The sequence below is a fragment of the Neoarius graeffei genome, chromosome 27, assembly GCF_027579695.1.
Source record: "Neoarius graeffei isolate fNeoGra1 chromosome 27, fNeoGra1.pri, whole genome shotgun sequence".
Taxonomy (NCBI): Eukaryota; Metazoa; Chordata; class Actinopteri; order Siluriformes; family Ariidae; genus Neoarius; species Neoarius graeffei.
The window spans coordinates 14940976-14953858 of NC_083595.1; the positions used below are offsets into that span (position 1 = coordinate 14940976).

General features: G+C 39.1%; 1 protein-coding gene across 4 annotated transcripts in view; it reads right to left on the bottom strand.

Moving 5' to 3' along the window:
* Positions 1 to 11398: 11398 nt before the first annotated feature.
* Positions 11399 to 12883, bottom strand: part of cdkl5 (cyclin dependent kinase like 5) — a 145973-nt gene continuing 144488 nt past the window's right edge. For all 4 annotated transcript variants that reach the window (XM_060911112.1, XM_060911110.1, XM_060911111.1 and 1 more), the window contains one exon: positions 11399 to 12176. In XM_060911112.1, the coding sequence (XP_060767095.1) occupies positions 11781 to 12176 (396 nt within the window). In that variant the 3' untranslated portion in view covers positions 11399 to 11780. The remainder of the gene's footprint in view (positions 12177 to 12883) is intronic.

A 12883-nucleotide genomic window follows, 5' to 3' on the forward strand; every position in this document is an offset into this window, starting at 1 on the left:
GTCATCGTGCTGTAAGAATGTAACAGTGTAACAGTCGCGCACTACGCATGCGCATACACGTGTTCCGATTAAAATGGCCGGTGAGTGTATACAATTCGGTTCACCATTCGGAATAAATGGACTAGGCTAAAGAAATTGCTTTCAGACATGTTTATGCTTATTACAGAGGGAAAGTGCGTTCCACTGAGCTCTAGCGCCGAGCCATTTCCAGGAAATAAGAGTTTGGCTCATGGCGACAGCGCGTGTAGGTCAGCCTCGGTTCGGAAGTTTCAGTTTCGAAAATTGTAAGAATAAAATAAAGTACAGACACTTGGTATATTTTACTTCTGTGATTTTTAAATTGTAAATTTATTTTTGGATTATGCTTCATTTTTGTGGCTACTGCCTCATAGAGTAAATATATATGCTATATTTACTGTATGGACATGGGATCAGAAAACAATTTTATTTATAAGCAGTAGCCACATGTACCCATAGGGTACCTATTTTTTTTCGCGATATCTTCCTTCATATTCATCATAAGTGCTACCGGGCGAGATTTGTTTTGCTAGGAAACACTTGTTATTATTATAATAGGTTGCGGGCGGCACGGTGGTGTAGTGGTTAGCGCTGTCGCCTCACAGCAAGAAGGTCCAGGTTCGAGCCCCGTGGCCGGTGAGGGCCTTTCTGTGCGGGGTTTGCATGTTCTCCCCGTGTCCGCGTGGGTTTCCTCCGGGTGCTCCGGTTTCCCCCACAGTCCAAAGACATGCAAGTTAGGTTAACTGGTGACTCTAAATTGGCCATAGGTGTGAATGTGAGTGTGAATGGTTGTCTCTGTGTCCATGTGTCAGCCCTGTGATGACCTGGTGACTTGTCCAGGGTGTACCCCGCCTTTTGCCCGGAGTGAGCTGGGATAGGCTCCAGCTTGCCTGCGATCCTGTAGAACAGGATGAAGCAGCGAGAGATAATGAGATGAGATTATAGGTTGCAATTTCACAGTAAATGTGGAAAAAGGTTGTTTTTTTTTAACATACAGTGGTGCTTGAAAGTTTGTGAACCTTTTAGAATTTTCTATATTTCTGCATAAATACGACCTAAACATCATCAGATTTTCACACAAGTCCTCAAAGTAGATAAAGAGAACCCAGTTAAACAAATGAGACAAAAATATTATACTTGGTCATTTATTTATTGAGGAAAATGATCCAATATTATGTATCTGTGAGTGGCAAAAGTATGTGAACCTCTAGGATTAGCAGTTAATTTGAAGGTATTAGAGTCAGGTGTTTTCAATCAATGGGATGACAATCAGGTGTGAGTGGGCACCCTGTTTTATTTAAAGAACAGGGATCTATCAAAGTCTGATCTTCACAACACGTTTGTGGAAGTGTATCATGGCACGAATAAAGGAGATTTCTGAGGACCTCAGAAAAGTGTTGTTGATGCTCATCAGGCTGGACACGGTTGCAAAACCATCTCTAAAGAGTTTGGACTCCACCAATCCATAGTCAGACAGATTGTGTACAAATGGAGGAAATTCAAGACCATTGTTACCCTCCCCAGGAGTGATTGACCAACAAGGATCACTCCGAAAGCGAGGCATGTAATAGTCGGCGAGGTCACAAAGGACCCGAGGGTAAAGCAACTGAAGGCCTCTCTCACTGGCTAATGTTCATGAGTCCACCAACACTGAACAACAATGGTGTACATGGCAGGGTTGCAAGGAGAAAGCCACTGCTCTCCAAAAAGAACATTGCTGCTCCTCTGCAGTTTGCTAAAGATCACATGGACAAGCCAGAAGGCTATTGGAAAAATGTTTTGTGGACGGATGAGACCAAAATAAAACTTTTTGGTTTAAATGAGAAGCGTTATGTTTGGAGAAAGGAAAGCACTGCATTCCAGCGTAAGAACCTTATCCCATCTGTGAAACATGGCGGTGGTAGTATCATGGTTTGGGCCTGTTTTGCTGCATCTGGGCCAGGACGGCTTGCCATCATTGATGGAGCAATGAGTTCTGAATTATACCAGTGAATTCTAAAGGAAAACGTCAGGACATCTGTCCATGAACTGAATCTCAAGAGAACGTGGGCCATGCAGCAAGACAACGACCCTAAGCACACAAGTCGTTCTACCAAAGAATGGTTAAAGAAGAATAAAGTTAATGTTTTGGAATGGCCAAGTCAAAGTCCTGACCTTAATCCAATTGAAATATTGTGGAAGGACCTGAAGTGAGCTGTTTATGTGAGGAAACCCACCAACATCCCAGAGTTGAAGCTGTTCTGTACGAAGGAATGGGCTAAAATTCCTCCAAGCTGGTGTGCAGGACTGATCAACAGTTACCGGAAACATTTAGTTGCAGTTATTGCTGCACAAGGGGGTCACACCAGATACTGAAAGCAACGGTTCACATACTTTTGCCACTCACAAATATGTAATATTGGATCATTTTCCTCAATAAATAAATGACCAAGTATAATATTTTTTGTCTCATTTGTTTAGCTGGGTTCTTTTTATCTACCTTTAGGACTTGTGTGAAAATCTGATGTTGTTTTAGGTCATATTTATGCAGAAATATAGAAAATACTAAAGGGTTCACAAACTTTCAAGCACCACTGTAATAAAAATCTGCTATGTTCATCTCATCTCATTATCTCTAGCCGCTTTATCCTTCTACAGGGTCGCAGGCAAGCTGGAGCCTATCCCAGCTGACTACGGGCGAAAGGCGGGGTACACCCTGGACAAGTCGCCAGGTCATCACAGGGCTGACACATAGACACAGACAACCATTCACACTCACATTCACACCTACGGTCAATTTAGAGTCACCAGTTAACCTAACCTGCATGTCTTTGGACTGTGGGGGAAACCGGAGCACCCGGAGGAAACCCACGCAGACACGGGGAGAACATGCAAACTCCACACAGAAAGGCCCTCGCCGGCCCCGGGGCTAGAACCCAGGACCTTCTTGCTGTGAGGCGACAGCGCTAACCACTACACCACCGTGCCGCCCTCTGTTCCCAGGGTTGTGGACTGTAAAAATAAAAAGAGTAAACCTTAAACTAAAATCAGCTGTTGTAAGACATGATTTTATTTGTCAGTAATTACAGGGAAATATACATTATAAATGCTTTTTGTGTCAGACATGCCAATGCTTGAAACAACCACAGCCAGAGTTGATGAATAAAAGAGTTCATGTTTAACTGTATATTATTTTGAGAATGGTGAAAGCCTTTCCTTCCTGTAACTGAGAGGTTGGATATCAGAAGGTTTGTATCCAGAATCATAGTGTAATGGAAAAATACATACACATAAAAATTCAGTCAAATGCTAACATCTGAGTTCAACCCCTGAGAGACTCTCTCTCTTTTTCTCTTTCTCTGGCCCATGCCACACTAGCATCTATCAAACACACATGCATCCTTTGAGTTAATATTCAAACACAACTAAATACCAATGCATTTCCAAAATACTTTCTACTTCAGTCTGTTTCAAAAGAAATGTAAGGACAGAACAGTGAAATGGGAAATGTATCAAAGTCACTGGACCCAATCATTGTAAACATTTGTGTTTACACAAAGTTGGCACAAAGGAGGCAAAAACCCAGCCATTAAGAAAAAAAAGTACAGTTCATAATCAGAGAGAGAGAAAGGCCATCAAGTATAATATGAATATTATTATCCTTGTCAAGGTCACATCTGGATTGTTCATTAGGGATCTAGATATAAAGTGCGATCCAGAGTTCTGTCAAGCTGCTTCGTGATAATAATAATAATATCTATTGTTAAAAGTGCTATAATAATCATAATAATACAGTTGAACTGAATATACACTCACCGGCCACTTTAATAGGAACTTGTTCTTGGTTCTCAAATTCCTGTTCTTGGCTGCAGGAATGGAACCCAATATGGTCTTCTATTGTTGCATGCTGAGATACTTTTCTGCTCACCATGGTTGTAAAGAGTTGCGATGAGTTACTGTATCCTTCCTGGCAGCTCGAACCAATTTAGTAATTTTCCTCTGACCTCTCTTATCAACAAGACGTTTCCACCCACAGAACTGTCGTTCACTTACTCAGTGTTTTTTGTTTTTCGCACCATTCTGTGTAAACTCTAGAGACTGTGTGTGTAAACCCCAGGAGATCAGCAGTTTCCGAAATACTCAAACCAACACCCATGCCACAGTGAAAGAAAGTCACACTTTGAGATCACAATTTTTCCCATTCTGATGTGTGAACATTGTCTGAAGCTCTTGATTTGTATCTGCATGATTTGATGCATTGTGTTGCTCTCAAGGGATTGGCTGATGAGAGAACTGCATAAAACAGCAGGTGGATGTTTGGGTGTTCCTAATAAAGTGGCCAGTATATGAGTGTATTTGATTTGAACAGACAGTTGGTCTCCAGTGTTCGGTCCAAACAAATGACATTCTCTTGTAATTTTTTTTTAAAATAACTAAGCAGGCAGCTTCACATTCTAAGAGATGTTACAGTTTCTGTCATCACGGCAATGGTGTATTTGCAAGTGTTTGAAAATGCACAAGCAGGATTACATACAGAGCTTTTCAACATAATCAACACATCATGAAACCCATCTTTGAATTAATAAATGGTGCTGACAACGGATGAATGAATGAATGAATGAATGAATGAATGCCGTAATGGAGAGTGTGTTAAACTGGTTTTCACTCACTGTCATTAGCATGGAGGACGAAATGCTCTTTCAACTGTCGGCTTCACTTTAGAGTTTATAGTAGCTTTTTTTCCCCTCTTTCCATGTGTGGACAGGTGAGTCTGTTAATAATCAAGATGCCTTCTTTATTCTATTAAAGATGCAGTTGAATACAACTTGAGGATTAATCAAGGACTAATCAACTGTGGTGTTAATAATCCTGTTCTGATATGCTTGACAGATATGGAGTATACAGATGTTTGAATCAGAAGCTCTAACACTAGAAATGACAAGCTGATGATACAGTGGTGCTTGAAAGTTTGTGAACCCTTTAGAATTTTCCATATTTCTGCATAAATATGACCTAAAACATCATCAGATTTTCACACAAGTCCTAAAAGTAGATAAAGAGAACCCAGTTAGATAAATGAGACAAAAATATTATACTTGGTCATTTATTTATTGAGGGAAATGATCCAATATTACATATCTGTGAGTGGCAAAAGTGTGTGAACCGTTGCTTTCAGTATCTGGTGTGACCCCCTTGAGCAGCAGTAACTGCAACTAAATGTTTCCGGTAACTGTTGATCAGTCCTGCACACCAGCTTGGAGAAATTTTAGCCCATTCCTCCATACAGAATAGCTCCAACTTTGGGATGTTGGTGGGTTTCCTCACATGAACTGCTTGCTTCAGGTCCTTCCACAACATTTCGATTGGATTAAGGTCAGGACTTTGACTTGGCCATTCCAAAACATTAACTTTATTCTTCTTTAACCATTCTTTGGTAGAACGACTTGTGTGCTTAGGGTCATTGTCTTGCTGCATGATCCACCTTCTCTTGAGATTCAGTTCATGGACAGATGTCCTGACATTTTCCTTTAGAATTCGCTGGTATAATTCAGAATTCATTGTTCCATCAATGATGGCAAGCCGTCCTGGCGCAGATGCAGCAAAACAGGCCCAAACCATGATACTACCACCACCATGTTTCACAGATGGGATAAGGTTCTTATGCTGGAATGCAGTGTTTTCCTTTCTCCAAACATAACGCTTCTCATTTAAACCAAAAAGTTCTATTTTGGTCTCATCTCTCCACAAAACATTTTTCCAATAGCCTTCTGGCTTGTCCATGTGATCTTTAACAAACTGCAGACAAGCAGCAATGTTCTTTTTGGAGAGCAGTGGCTTTCTCCTTGCAACCCTGCCATGCACACCATTGTTGTTCGGTGTTCTCCTGATGGTGGACTCATGAACATTAGCCAATGTGAGAGAGGCCTTCAGTTGCTTAGAAGTTACCCTGGGGTCCTTTGTGACCAAGCCAACTATTACACGCCTTGCTTTTGGAGTGATCTTTGTTGGTCAACCACTCCTGGGGAGGGGAACAATGGTCTTGAATTTCCTCCATTTGTACACAATCTGTCTGACTGTGGATTGGTGGAGTCCAAACTCTTTAGAGATGGTTTTGTAACCTTTTCCAGCCTGATGAGCATCAACAATGCTTTTTCTGAGGTTCTCAGAAATCTCCTTTGTTCGTGTCATGATACACTTCCACAAACGTGTTGTGAAGATCAGACTTTGATAGATCCCTGTTCTTTAAATAAAACAGGGTGCCCACTCACACCTGATTGTCATCCCATTGATTGAAAACACCTGACTCTAATACCTTCAAATTAACTGCTAATCCTAGATGTTCGCATACTTTTGCCACTCACAGATATGTAATATTGGATCATTTTCCTCAATAAATAAATGACCAAATATAATATTTTTGTCTCATTTGTTTAACTGGGTTCTCTTTATCTACTTTTAGGACTTGTGTGAAAATCTGATGATGTTTTAGGTCATAGTTTTGCAGAAATATAGAAAATTCTAAAGGGTTCACAAACTTTCAAGCACCACTGTATGAACTGCTTTTTATCTTCTGTGAAGTTATTAAAATCCATTTATGAAGGACAACAGCAGTGTTTTCTGCTCCAATGCACCCAACAGTATTTGAAGGTGGATTTTTAGAGCACTAAAGCACATGGAGCAGTCATCCTCCAGCACTGAATCTGCTTTAATTTAGGTCACGCCGGTTGTAAATCCACACTTAGGGACAATGGCAATCCTCAAACTGTTGGCACCAAACACGACTTAAAAATGACTTGGCATCGCATTGGCACACTGTGCTAGCTGGTACTAGGTCAAGGCAAGTTAATATACTGTAACAGACATGTGTACGACCAACCTGAGCACAAAAAGAAGATCAAGTCAGTTTTCAGTTGAATAAAACTAAAATAAAGAATTTTTTAAAAAGTGACGATAGGATAATACGTGATGAGTGACTTCCATTTGACCTTCGCACAAATTCATCCCTTGTCAGGAATCAGAAGCTTGGTTTTGCATGACAGCTGGAAAACAAGTGAATTTCCGATGTGACCCAAGAAGAAAAATAACTACAATTTCGTCGGAGAACAAATTCTTTTGAGCTATTTTTATAGTCTCTATATCAGTAGATGTATGACATGATATCTGAAGATGATGACATGATGTTGCCTGAATAATATCAGAATATAAATGACAATGAATGAATGAAGTCATTAAAAATTAAAACAAAAACAAGTTATTTAAAAATGTGCAAAACACTCACTGGAGGTTTTAATGTTGCACATGACTGTGAAGTTGCCTAGAATTTCTCGTGAAACAAATCCGCACTCAGTTCAGTTGACGAGAAAGTAGTCCTGATACAAGTTTACACTGAAAAGATTTTTTTAGCCATTTATAAAATGCCAAATGGGCACAAAACACTTGTGAGAAATACAGCTTTAAAGTGCACCATTGGTAAACAATACTTTAAAAAAAAGGGGGGGGGAGGAACATGTGCTATAAATAACACAAAAATAAGCAGTTCAATAATGTGTTTAAACTCTGTTAAATATCTCTTTCAATTTCTTTTTGGGATCTGGTAATAAACTACTGTATGTTGAATATAACTTTTGATCATCATCATTAAATACATTTATTTAAAGGAGTAAAATATTTCTCTTTAACTTTGATATTGCTCCTTTTTTCACAATGATAGAATTCAGTCGTCTCTCAACATTCACTTTTTTTAATCACATTCTCAATTTTATATACACTGTATCTCTGAGCTGTATTTACTGAGATATACAGTACTGTGCAAAAGTCTTAAATGAAACAAAGTCAATATTTGGTGTGAGACGACCCTTTGCTTGAAAAAAAAAATAGTAATCTCAGGTACAGTGAGTGCAGTTTTATAAGGAAATGAGCTGTAGGTTTTACTGAGCATCTTGCAGAACCAGCCACAGTTCTTCTGGACACTTTGACTGTCACACTCGCTTCGTAATTTTACACCAAAACCCAATAGCCTTCATTATGTTTTCTTTTTTTAATCCGAAAAGTGCTCTCTTATGGAATATGCTGCTCTGACACAAACTTTTTTTTTCCTGTAACATTTAATTTTGTGCTGGAAAAAACCCAGACGTTTGGACTCTAAAATGTTTTTGTAATGGTTTTGACTCAATAATGTAGAAGTCATAAAATAGAAATCTATAACAAAGTTTGTATGAAAAAAAATAGTGTGCCCAAGATTTTTGCACAGTACTGTACTTTACACTGGAAAGAATTCAATATTACATATGCTATGAGTGTTAAATATATGCGTAAACGATATCTCTGTATCAAGTCTTGTAGGTGTCTTGTTCATTAATGTGACTTTTTTCTCCAAAATAATTCATATCCATATTCTATTACTTCTGAAATGTACTATATATTCAATATCCAGAAAATATTCCATTACTGTTAACACACCCTCATTGACTTCCTCTCATGGCTCAGTAGAGCATGTCACCTCCGTCGCACAAGTGATCTCTTGCAGCTTAAGGAGAAGGTGTAATGCGTCATGGATCGCTGAGTATGAACTTAGTAACAAATACTATATAATGTAGTTTTCCTTGGCGAGTTGGACAGTCAATTTCCATTGACTGATATATATATATATATAGGTTGTTAACTATCTACAAGTGTAAAGTAACATAAATGACACTTTTTGTGTATACAGTGGACAAGTTACACACTACAAATCAAATATTTGTAATATTAGTAACCATACAGTTCCTGGTTTAAGTTGTTACTATACAAACTCATGGCACAAGTGCATGAAAATAAACCTGTGCTTTGTTATAGAAATTTTATATACACCTCCCATCCAGAATCAAGATCTGAAACTCAGCCGTGCTGTAAACCCACTCAAACGTGTCACCTACAGCCCATGGTCTGATATCTATTGTACACTCTTCTGGCCACGAGCTTCAGAATCTTGAAGGCTGCAGTCTGATTGGCTCTTTGCACTTTTGCATATACGTACATACTTTTGAACAGTGATAATTTAGCTTTTCAGAGCAAAATGTAGACAATAGATTGAAAAAAAGCTGACACAATTTCATATTTTGAAAATGATCTAAAGGAGAGCTTTGTCTGACGCAGTTAATGGTGAGTAAACAAGAGTCTTGCAAGGCTACCAAAAAAAAAAAAAAGGGTCTGTTATTAGTTAAAGTCAAGAAAATGGCTTCTTGCTGCAAAAGTGCAGTGGATATAAAAAGTGTACACACCCCGTTAAAATGATAGGTTTTTCTGATGTAAAAAAAAAAAAAATGAGACCATGATAAATAATTTCAAAACTTTTCCCACCTTTAATGTGACCTATAACCTGTACAATTCAATTGAAAAACAAATCCGTTAGGGGGTAAAAAATAAAAAACGTACAATAAGCTGGTTGCATAAGTGTGCACACCCTTAAACTAATACTTTGTTGAAGCACCTTTTGATTTAATTACAGCATTCAGTCTTTGTGGGTCAGAGTCTATCAGCCTGCCACATCTAGACTTGGCAATATTTGCCCACTCTTCCTTGCAAAAGTGCTCCAAATCTGTCAGACTGCGAGGGCATCTCTTGTGCACAGCCCTCTTCAGGTCACCCCACAGATTTTCAGTTGGATTTAGGTCTGGGCTCTGGCTGGGCCATTCCAAAACTTTTTTGGGGTCATTGTCATGCAAGATGAAATTCCTCTTCTTTCTAGCAGACACCTGAAGGTTTGGGGCCAAAACTGACTGGTCTTTAAAACTGTTCATAATTCCCTCCACCTTGACTAAAGCCCGTTCCAGCTGAAGAAAAACAACCCCAAAACATGATGCTGCCACCACCATGCTTCACCGTGGGTATGGTGTTCTTTTGGTAATGCGCAGTGTGGTTTTTGCACCAAATGTACCTTTTGGAATTGTGGCCAAAAAGTTCAACCTTGGTTTTATCAGACCATAACACATTTTCCCACATGCTTTTGGGAGAGCTGATGTTTTTTTTTTTGCTGCAAAATTTAGCCGGGCCTGGATGTTTTTCTTTGACCCGACCTCATAGTCCAGACATATGGAGAATACGGGAGATTGCTGTCACATGTAGTACACAACCAGTACTTGTCAGAAATTCCTGCAGCTCCTTCAGTGTTGCTGTAGGCCTCTTGGCAGCCTCCCTGACCAGTTTTCGTCTTGTCTTTTCATCAATTTTGGAGGGACGTCCAGTTCTCGGTCATGTCACTGTTGTCCCATATTTTCTCCACTTCTTGATGACTGTCTTCACTGTGCTCCATGGTATATCTAATGTCGTGGAAATGTTTTTGTACCCTTCTCCTGACTGATACCTTTCAACGGTGAGATCCCTTTGATGCTTTGTAAGCTCTCTGTGAACCCTGGCTTTTGCTGGAGGATGCAACTGAGTAAATGTCTGAACTTTATTTGGGGTTAATTAGTCATTTTAATTGATGGCAGGTGTGAACCGCAAAAAGACTGAATGCTGTAATTAAATCAAAAGGTGCTTCAACAAAGTATTAGTTTAAGGGTGTGCACACTTATGCAACCAGCTTATTGTACTTTTTTAATTTATTTCCACCCGAGCAGATTTGTTTGTTTTTCAGTTGAATTGTACAGGTTATAGGTCACATGAAAAGTGGGAAAAGTTTTGAAATTATTTATCGTGGTCTCATTTTTTTTTACATCAAAAAAAAAAAAAAAACACTGGTCATTTTAACAGTGTGTGTACACTTTTTATATCCACTGTAGGTGTATTTTGGCTGTTTACTGACAAAATGCATCAGACTCCATCGTCTGGCTTGTGAGACTATTTCATATATAACTTATTGCTCATACGCACGCTCATAAACAGCTCGAACTCTCTTGAACAGGTGCTGATTCTCCCAAAGGGGAAATGACAAAGGCAAGTCAATGAGGGACTATTAAAAACAGCTTTGGAACATAAACGTGATGATGTGCAGAAGTGATCATCAGGCACTCGGTACTGACACAAACCCTGCTGAACTAATCACTGACTGCTTTGACTCTGGCATGGGCTTCGGTTTGGCTTACAGTTGGCTTACAGTTCAGATTCTAGTTTACGGTGATATCTGAAATGCTGTTACAAAGAAAGATTTAAAAAGGGGGGGGAAGCAAAAGAAAAAACAAGAAAAAACAAAAACCCTGCCATTGTGTAGCCAGAGTTCACGTGATGAGAATTAGCCTCGGACAGTGTGTTAATGGGCAGTTAGATTTCAGAGATTGCACAAAATCTTTTAAAAGTTGAGATGCCTAAGTGTCCAGGCAGTAGAAGATAGATCATAACAGAACAAACTGTTCAATAATAATAATAATAATAATAATAATAATAATAATAATATGTACCATTTGTTACAACAATAAAATGCACTCTGTACAATGTAAATATTAAATATTAAGACACTCATAATTAATTAAATAATCTCCATGAAATATAGAATTATTACACAATAAATATTTATACATTCTCTGGTGTATAAACTAAAGCTCTTACTATTCCACGGTTAATTTACCCCCCGTCTGATAAATTTCCTTATACAAATACTTAGATACATCGTCAATGTCAAGAACTGAAAACTGAACCCATTAACAATAATACAAATTCTATCAAAGGATGTGGATGATTTTTAAAAAACAAACCCAAGACATGACTAGCGCCACCTTCTGGCCAGATATGTCGTTAAGTGTGGAAGTGATATTGGTTTTGCAGATACCCCCAAATAGTCAAAAGAGAGAAAGAAGACATGTCTGCCCCTACAAAGCAGTTTCTTTCAGGTCATTGAGGTTTGGCATCCGAGGACGTGCAGCCCTGGCGAACCCGATGCCATTTTGCCCACCTTTACTGGCCAGTTGGTCAGGGTAGGGAGCCGAGGCATGCCAGGTGGACTCTATCTGCCCCGGCAAAGGGTAGTTGTGGGGCTTACGGCTCTTGGTGTTCGGAGTGATGCTGCCCACTGGAATGGCCCGTGCTTCAGGCATGTTCGGGGGTACTGCTTTAGGTGCCGGGTTGGGAAGTGGCTGGAAGCGCACATCAGAGGAGCGATCTGGAGGAGGTGGAGGAGGAGGAGGAGCAGGCTGGCTAGCAGCTGTAGAGGATGAGGGTGGAGAGGAGAGGTGCAGAAATTTACGCAGAGACCTAAGAGGTTGGTTCTGAAAGTAAATAAAAACAGACCAGTGATGTGAGAAATGATATCCATGACCCAATGGAAACATAAGCTCATTGCATTATAAGAGTTTATAACATGGCTGAGAACCATGGAAATTCAAAACTATACTTTAGAGCCATAAAAATATCTGATCTTTAAGAAAACATCACAGAGAATCCTCAGAATTCCAAACTATAACCCTGGCTTCATATTAGCAGCCATTTTTTGGACTCATGTCTCTCAAGCTGTTCTATACTCATCATTCACGTATCTTTAATTTACTTCCAGTTTCCATGGTTGTACTGGTTTTGATAACATGGATATTTTTAAAGACTTTAAAGACTTACATGTATGATTGAAATTTGTTTCCAAGACAAATTAAAATATTAAATACAATGTCCATGTGCAAACGTATTCCTGTTTTTACCTAAAAGAAGTAGTTCTCATCAGAAACATTTTTGATACAGAAAAGGGAAGTAATTTCTCCAATTGCATTTTTTCCCCCTTACAGTCATTTTGCGTATTCTCTTGCAGGGTGCCAATAATACTGAAGCTAAATGGAAAAAAATCTTGAAATGAATAACCAGAAACATAAGGCTTAATTTAGATGTTTAGGAATTAAATGCCATGACTCAGAGTCATGACAACTATAAGTGCTTCCGAACAATAACATTCAGAAGGGATTCAGAACAAAACTCGAAGTATTTGAAT